The sequence below is a fragment of the Polypterus senegalus genome, chromosome 12 (assembly GCF_016835505.1).
Source record: "Polypterus senegalus isolate Bchr_013 chromosome 12, ASM1683550v1, whole genome shotgun sequence".
Taxonomy (NCBI): domain Eukaryota; kingdom Metazoa; phylum Chordata; class Cladistia; order Polypteriformes; family Polypteridae; genus Polypterus; species Polypterus senegalus.
Window position 1 is genome coordinate 141,701,358 of NC_053165.1, and position 9,616 is coordinate 141,710,973.

The following is a 9,616-nucleotide window of genomic DNA, read 5'->3' on the forward strand; positions in this document are numbered from 1 at the left end:
TTTCCTCTCCTCTATTATGGAGAGCATATCAAGACATGGAGAGTATTCAACTTGCGAACCTGAAGGTTTCACCTCAGCAGTTGGTAGATGATGGTGTTTCTTGTGATGCCTCAACTATAATATCTGGATGCACTGCTGGAATGAGTATTATGAACTGTCTAACTTTAAATCTAAGGTCACATTTATCTCTCCCTGCACTGATGAAAGTGGAATGGGATGATCAGTAAAGTGTTTGTCACTATGGTGCAGTTTTGTGACAGTTTCACCAAAATATGTGTTTAAAGTGGAGATGAGTCCTCACATGATATTTCCAAATTACTGCTTTTCACCACCACTCTTGTTTCATGGATTTTCATTTTACCCTTCTCCTCCCGTATTCCATTACCCGCCCGATGAAGACAAATTTGACAAAGCATATCCTTTTTTGTAGTTTGTGGACTCTGAAAAGCACAACAAAATAAACAGAATGTCATTTGTTAGTCAATCTTGAAATAGATACTTGAACTGATATCCATAATTCAAAATTAATTTAGAGATGTCTTTCAATTTTCATTTGGCTTCCTTTAATAACGTGCAAATTCTATACCAACATGTAGAGGTTTTACAGTTTTTCTCGATTGGTTTGGCTCATTTCTTGAAACCGAGATGACATTCTCAAAACCATAAGGTCATTTGGCCAAACAGTCTTACAGTGCTGCCCAACATTATAGCTCACTAGCAAAACAAATATCTTACCCCAAACTCTTCGTCCATGCTTCAAAAGCAGATTCTTTTCCCAAATAAAAGGTCAGTACAGTCAGAATAGCACAGATCGTTCTCAATTGCCTTGGCACATGTGCATTCATTTAGTGCTTTTGTCAGAATACCCCGGATGGTTTAGCACAACACCATGGATCCCCTGCAAAAGCTCATATCTCTCCCAAAAGAGTTTATCCATGTGTCAAAACTAAATATCCTTCCCATATAAATAGTCAATGCCCCCAAAATGCATTATACCTTTGGCATTGTTTAAGCACTTCAAGTCAAAATGCTTAGACGTTTTGTCACTGAGGCACAGGTCTAGCAACAGAATACCACTATGAATAAAACCAAAAGATTTTACAGTAAAATCAGCCTCCAATAAACCACTCATACTCAAGGAAACTGTAAACATTTTTATTCGTACAAAGAAATGTTAACATTAGAGAACATACTGTGAAAAGAAAACATATACAGGATTCTGTAAATGTGAACAGTTATAAACACAAACAAAAAACCAAAAAAACTCTAGCCCACCATACTGTAAATAAAGTCTCAGAACTATAGTACAGTAATATTTTCAGTGGTCGCCATTGTCACCCTCTCTTTCCTGGCCACCATCCTCATCCTCCTGGCCATCGACGCGCTGCTCTCTGTCAGGCCATAAATTCTCATCCACATCGCAACGGATATTTTCTCGTGCGATGCAGCGAGGGAAGAAACAGCGTGAATGTCTCAACCATCCCCTACATTGATCCCCTGTGATGTCCTCACATGCAGCATCCATTGCATGCAGCAGGGCCCTCTGGTCTTGAGCCTGATGCTCATACACCCTCCACCTCCAAGCTGAAAAACTCCTCAATTGGATTCAGGAAAGGAGAGTAAGGTGGAAGAAACTCCATTAGCATCCGGGATGGGTGGTGAACCAGGTTCTGATGCGTGGGCAGGTGGAAGTTCACATTATCCCACACAATGACATAATGTGGTAGCTGAGGTCCTTCTACACCTCTCTCATTTTCTGGGATCAGATCAGTATAAAGGTGGTCCAAAAAATTGAGGAGCTTTTGTGTATTGTAGGGCCCTAAACTGGGAATGTGTGTGGCCACACCTCTTTCTGATATAGCGGCACACATTGTTATATTTGCTCCTCGCTGGCCTGGGACATCCACAGTGGCTCGGTGGCCAATGATGTTACGGCCACGCCTTCGACCTTTGGCCAGGTTGAAGCCAGCTTCATCAACGAACACTAGGATGTGAGGGGTTTCGTTGCCTTCTAATGCCATAATTCTCTACAATAGAATAGAAATAAATCTAATCAGTCAAGTAGAGACAGATACTGCAGGGAGGATCTAAAGTACTGTACAAACAGGGAGTGGGAAACTGAAGACAATTTCTAGGAAAAATGCTCTAGTCACACAAAGCTGGATTCTGAAGGTGAAAAGGATAACGCAAAACAAAAACAGTGGTAACCATGTCTTACTGTAATAGTGTTACAATGATAGACAACCAGTAGTTGACTTACATGCACATACTGGTACCGCAGCCCTTTCACTCTGTCAGAGTTTCTCTCAAATGGTACCCTGTAAATCTGTTTCATGGTCATCTGATGTTTCTTCAATACCCGGTCTATTGTGGAGATGCTGATAGAGTTTATATTTTGGAACATTACATTGTCTAGCAGGATTGCATTACGAATCTGTCTCAGTGTGATGGCATTATTTGCAATGACCATGTTGCATATTTCTTGTTCTTGTTGTTCATTTAGAAGTTTTCTTCTGCCACCCACTTGAGGCTGTCGTCCAATCCTAGACATACAAGTCAAAGGTCAACACTGTAAATTTGTTACAAAATGAGTTACCAATGTAATTGTACTGCTGTCTTATGGTACTAGAAGTGTGATGCACTGCACAGTGACTGGAATACTATTCACAGTATTTTCTCCATTTTTGTCTTTGTCATTTTTATAGTATCATATAACATCACATGACGATATTACAGTACTCTAGGCCTACACACACACCAACACTGAATAGTTCAATAGCATAGTTCTGTACCTGTTTTCCCTGCGAAAGGTTTGGATGATGGAGGAGACTGTCGACCGAGGCACATTAGGCTGCACTTGGCGACCTGCCTCTGCCATTGTGAGGCGATGGTTTATGACGTGGTCAATAAGGGTGGCCCGGATTTCATCTGGGACATCATGGTGCCTCCGTGCTCCTCGGCCTCTTCCCCCTATTCCTCCACGCATTCTCACTCCTCCTCTTCCTCTTCTTCTTCCTCCTCTTCCTCGAGCAGGAAGTTGCTGTTGTACTTGGCGAGGTGCTTCCATGTTCACACTGCAAATGAAACTGGCCCCGCGCCAAGCTCTGTCTATATACTTTTGGCAGCAGTCATAATCATAGACAACACCTGTCAGGTATCTGAACAACCTGTTTGATTGGTCATCTGAGATGTGGGAAACTGCTCCTTCGTTAGTTCTAATTTCACCTGATTGATTGTCAAGTACTGTCATAACTTTATCAAATGTTCCAAGATATTCTTTCATGGTATTATATCTTTGACTAATTTTGACAGTTGAACAGACAATTGTGCATATGATGACTTACACAATGAAACCATGCTGATATGTTTTGGAGTGAGTGACCATTTCACTGAAAAATCAACTAATCAGTTTAGATCGGCAAGATCTATTTATTTGGAAATTGTGCTAAATGTAGCTACTTGTACATAATCATTTGAAAAGAAGCACAGAGTCACTTGAGACATGTACTAAAGCATTTGCAATTTGATTAAACCAATGAAAAATGACATTCTGTTGTGAACAATTGCAAGGTGGTTTGGAGATTTGTCCATGTTATTTTGAGAATGTCATCTCGGTTTCAGGAAATGAGCCAAACCAATCGAGAAAAACTGTAATTAATGCTATTTTACTTAAAGTAAAAAAAAAAAATAAAGTTTTCCCAGAAAATTTTTTATAATTTATTAATGCCTTGGACTACCTGGAAGAGAAAAATTAAATTGAAAAGTGACTATATCTAGCATTTACCATGAAAAACATTATTCCACTTTACAAAGCAATCAAAACACAACATAAAAGCAGCAAGTATAAAACAACATATCATACACAGGGGAAGAAGATAGAATTGTTGTAGTCTGTGCTGGCCCAGTAAAGTACAGTTAGTAATATTCATATGACGCAGTCATAAATGCATGTCCTTCATGTACTTCATCAGACTTCAGTAGTTCTCTCTCTCAGCTACCTACCCTTCCCACCTATACTCGTCTCCTGTGTCTCTGCTGGATGACATATCTCATTACTCAAGTATTCCAAAAGCATTTGGTATCTTCCAGTTAATCGCATTTGTTGAGAAAGATGCTGAATAGAATAGGTGTTCATATTGCCATTTCATTTTAACAGATTTGGTCCTTAATAAACTACATATAACTCAGTTTGGAGTTTGAGGGCTTCAAAGCAAACCCAGGCACTGGACTTTGAGGGTATTTTGTGTGAGTGAAAGCTTAACATGCATTTGAGCAATAAACTGAGAAATGAGCATGAAATAATCTTGCATTGTAACTTGGCCTCTGACATTTATTTAACATTTTAATGTGTTTTACCAGCCTTTTGCAGCATTTATGGACTATGTTTTCCTTTATGTTGCTGTAATATACATATTCCAAAAGCAGAATCTCTAGTTTTTTCTTTTTAGTCATCTTCTTCAGAAGCCTCATAAATGCTTGAGCATTCTAGAAACTAACACCACCATGCAGTGCAGTTTCTTAGTGCTTCTAAATTCAACATGCTTTGGATCTAAATATTACAGCAATGTTCTTCAGAAAGAAATGTTAACAGTGCATTTATGGTTATATTAGAGTTCCCACATGATAGATAATATGGCCATGAGATAACGGCCCACAGTCACAAAGTGTATTTCCAAATAACCAGAACTTTCCTCACCAGAAATGTCAAGTGTGCCTCCTATTAGCAACTAATTGTAACAATGATTCTGTCATCTAATAGCTTCTCTATGGCATAAATAGGCTTCTTTGTAGGCACTGAGTGTGTGTTTCTTCAGACTATACTCTATTAATTATACACATACCTTGTAGGTGGCAGTAAGATGGTGAAACCTGTCTAGATGTACCACACGTACATTTAAAGGCCTCAAAACTTGAGTACCACAGGTTCAGCTAGATGTGTTCACAAATTAAACATGACATTAGAAGTCCATTCCATCCAAAGCTGTCTGGTTGAAGACACCAGCATTCAGAATGACTCGTCTTTAAGAGTTTTCATGACAGAGTGAATCATTTCTATTACAGATAAGCATTAGCAGAAAGATGCAACCTCCACCTTATAATGGTGTACATACAAGAAATAGTGTCTTCTGATCAGGAGTTGTCTTCAGCTTTCTAACAGAATGACAGCTGGATCAAATCCCATTTTGTCTCAAATAATTAAACATGCTAGGAATGTTTCCATGAAAATACTGTATATTTGACTACAATTTTATCCAGGGATTTCAAAAATGAATTTATTTATACTGAGCTTTTTAGTCAAGATTATGAATGTCTCACATATCTAATTATAATTCTTGGGGTCAGACAGAATCTTTTACTGGGGGGAAAAACTGCCATAAGAGAATCAGTTTTTACAACTCATATGTGGAAATTTACAAGGAATGCAGTCTCTTAAAATAAGGAAAAATAAAATTATAAGTATTAAAGAAGTGATACTACATGATAAAGATAAAAGTAGGGATGGGAGGTTTGACACAGAGCCTTTGAAACTTGTATTTCTTTAATGAAGCACACTGCATTGAAAAGAGTGTACCAAAGCTCGTGTCGAAGCTACATTATCACCTGACTGATGAACGGTCCGCTGCTCTTTTTGATCTACATGTTACCATTAGGTCAAATTACCTCAAGGCATAGCGTGAGCTTCCGCAGCTACGCTGATCACACCCAACTCTGTTTATCAATAGCGCCTGATAACCCAGACTCTCTTGGTTCACTGACCAAATGTCTTACTTGTGTTTCTGAATGGCTGAGTAGTAATTTTCTCAAACTAAATAAGGAGAAAACAGAAATCCTAGTTATTGGTAAAAACGGATATACAGTAGTGAGGGTATTAGAAATAAACTTGATCCATTAGGCTTAAAAGTCAAGACAGAGGTAAAGAATTTAGGGGTAATTATTGACTCTGATCTAAATTTTCAATCACATATTAACCAAATTACCAAGACAACATTTTTTCACTTAAAGAATATAGCAAAATTAGATACCTTATAACTTTGTAAGATGCTGAAAAATTAGTTCACTCTTTTATTTTCAGTCAACTAGATTACTGTAACACAATCTTCTCAGGACTACCCAAGAATGACATCAATCAATTGAAACAAGTGCAGAATGCGGCTGCTAGAATCTTAACTAGGAAAAGAAAATCTGAGCACATCTCTCCAGTTTTGATGTCATTACATTGCTTTCCCATGCTATTCAGGATTATCTTTAAAATACTGTTAATAGTTTACAAAGCCTTAAATAGTCTCACTGTCCTATATTTTAGAATGTCTGTTACCTTACACTCCAAATCGTAACCTTAGATCTTTGAATGAGGGTCTACTTATAAATCCAGGTACCAAACTTAAAAGAAGTTGTGAGGCTGCCCTCTACTAAAATATGGAATTTACTGATAGAAATTCGCCGGGCTAATACAGTGTAGCATTTTAAAAAACTGCTGAAAACCCATTATTTTAAAATGGTTTTCTCATAGCTATATTTTAGTGTATCCCTGTTAAAATATATGTGCATTGGATTATTTTCATCAAGGCTCTGTAATCTGTACTAATACCTACTTTTCTCTGCTGTTCTTCTTCCGTTTTTTCTGTGGTGGCAATCTGCACCACAACCACCACCTGATCAGACACCATGCATTCCCTACATTGACGGATTGAAAGCCAGATGTCCACATGACCATCATCATCAAATTCTTCCACGTGAAGCCTGAAAACCGTGATGATTGATTTAGATCATTTATGTTAGGTAGAATGCTCAGTGGGGACTCGCCCGTCTCATGGCCTTGAAGCCCCTCCAGCCCACCTTGAGTTTTTTTGTTTTTTCTGTCGTTTTGGCCATTGCACCTTACTTGATTCTTTGTTATTTAGTATTGCCTAATCTTATTTTTGTTTCATATAAACTTGTCTTTCCTCATCTTGTAAAGCACTTTGAGCTACACCACTTGTATGAAAATGTGCTATATAAATAAATGTTGTTGTTGTTGTGGTTATTAATCCCCAAACACTCATGAGAAAAAATGTAACATTTTCTCACAGCAAAACCCCCCTTGGGTCTCAATAGCAATGGGGATAAGTCAGCTTAGAGAATGGAGATATGACGATTGATGGACTGGTGCAAGTGCAGCAATCTGTCTCTTAATATGGATAAGATAAAAGAGATGGTGTCCACAACCTATTGCACATTGAGGGATCTGTTGTCAAACTGGTCAACAGTACCAAAGCTTTACTTAACACTAACTCCATAACGAAGAAGGCACAGCAGCATTTCCACTTCCTTCAGTAGTTGAGGAAGGCATGCCTACCTCCCCACCTTTCTCACCACACTCTACTGGGGTACCATCCAGAGCATTCAGACCACATCACATTCTGGCTTGGGAAACTGCAGTGTCTCTGACCACAAGGTCCTACAGTGGATAGTGCACACAGCAGATAAGATCACTAGGACTTCTCTGCCCTTCACTAAAGACATCTTCACCAAGATGTCTACAGAATTGTGGAGGACCGCTTCCACTCTTGCAGCTGTCTCTTCATCCCACTTCCATCTGGTAGAAGTTACTGTAGCTTCCAAACTAGGTCTGTCAGGTTCTGAAACAGCTTCTAGGCCTCAGCTGTCTGGACTCTAAACTCTATGCTGCCCCGTCTGCCATCAGATCATCTCCTAGTAGTTTTATTATATGAGTTACATTTGCTACTGCTGTTGATTTATTTTTAGTTGTTGTCGTAATGTTTTTATTTATCTATTTATTTATTGTATAGTGTAATTTTTTACTTGTCTTGCAATTGGCCAGTGTTAAAGTGACTTTTACACTGCTGTCCTGGTGAACATTATTTCATGCCACTGTGTGCTGCAATTCTGTGTTTGAACTACATGAGAATAAATCCACTTGACTTGATTTACAGGAAAATCTAGTTACATAATTATGAATTGGGGATGCTTAAAATATATGTAAATGTAAATGAAATTCCGTGTTAAAGAAAACACATTTAAATGATATTTTATTGTGGAAATTTGTCACCCATACTGACAAGGACATTTATTGTTGCATGCTAACTATAATGTGAGTACCGTAAGATCAAAATGTACACACACAGCATTCCTGGGCTTTAAGTGCACCTGTCAGATTGAAAAAGTAAAATCAACAAAGGCTTGTACATGTACTCCCTCTGCTGTTTTGTGCTCATGGCTGCTATAATACATGTAAACCATTGTATGTCACTATTATCAAACCTACAAAACTTTGGATCTTTTTCCGGCAAAATCAGCAAGAAGTCGATAAAACACCAGGCAGCTTTGTGCACCCACAGATAAAGGTAATCATTACTTACTAGAAGCATTTACTGTGTAAATCCTTTAATTAACAACAGTTCATTTGTTTGTTATTGCAAAATAATTTAGTCTTCCTCTATTTTCTCTCTAAAATGGACTGTTTTTCAGTTTGTTAGAGATTTCATAACTTTGTCTTGTGGAACATACAGGAGATGTTCCAGATCAGGAGCAGCAAAATGCATGACAGATTGAAGAAAGACAGAAACTGTCACAAAGTGCTTTCTTTTGAAAAGAATTTGTACTTCTGTCACACCAGATGATAATAGTCAATCGGACAGTGAGGGCAAAGTTAACTTTGAACAAGCAGTCAAACAAAACTAATAATTCTTTACATTTATATAGTACTTTACATAGTGAGTAGGAAGCTACTTCAACCACCACTAATATGCAGCATCCACTTAGATGATGCAACAGCAGCCAGTTTGCACCAATACCCTTACCACACATTAGCTGTTAGGTAGTAAAGGGGTAAGAGACAGGTGAGGATTAGGGACCCAGAATTACTAACAGGGATCTGTTATGACCACATAGAGTCAGGACCTTGATTTTACATCTCATCCAAAGGACAGCATATATTTTACAGGACAGTGTCCTTATCAGTTTACTGGGGCATTGGGACCAACACTCAGACGACAGGGTAAGCACCTCCTGCTGGCCTCACCAACACCTGCTTTATGACTGAGGGGTGTTCGGGGGGAAGGTGAGCTGATTGCTTGCTAATCAAAGTGATCAGCACAGCTGTTCCACATCGGCACTGTAAGAGAGACGTGGGGTGCATGACTGGGGAGGTGTAAGGATCAGAGAGCAAAGTGAGAGTAAGAGTGAGAGTGTGAGAATGAGAGTAGCATGTAGGCTTGGCAGTCAGTAGTTGGCCTTGTAGGTATGAGTGGATGAAGCTCACAGGGTAGAGTCACTCCTGTTGTGCACCCAGAGAGCAAGAACGCCCAATGGACTCTGGAGATCATCCCGTGCATGCCTGAGAGAGGTGAGGAGATGATGAAGATGGACTTGGGATACCTCAGTGGTGACCTGCTGAGGTGACAGGGGTGCAAATTAGTTTTTATAAGGTTGAGTGCACATTTTGGTGCCTCAGCTTCTGCCCGATCACACCTATTAGGTGAGCTGGGGCTGAGAAATTTCAGGGATTTTACCATGGCTTGGAAAAGAGAAAAGTCCAATTTTATCAGTTTGAATTTTAACCTGTATTTGGATTATTTATTGCTGATTTAACCTCTGCTTTTATGGTTGGATTGTT

The 9,616-nt window shown here is 38.9% G+C and overlaps 1 protein-coding gene across 1 annotated transcript; it reads right to left on the reverse strand.

Moving 5' to 3' along the window:
• Nucleotides 1-2,149: 2,149 nt before the first annotated feature.
• Nucleotides 2,150-3,326, reverse strand: LOC120540531. Its single transcript, XM_039771370.1, has 2 exons — nt 2,793-3,326; nt 2,150-2,543 (listed from the first exon to the last, which is right to left on the reverse strand). The coding sequence occupies exons 1-2, from the start codon at nt 3,281-3,283 to the stop codon at nt 2,150-2,152; spliced, it is 885 nt and encodes a 294-aa protein (XP_039627304.1). The 5' UTR covers nt 3,284-3,326.
• Nucleotides 3,327-9,616: the final 6,290 nt, after the last annotated feature.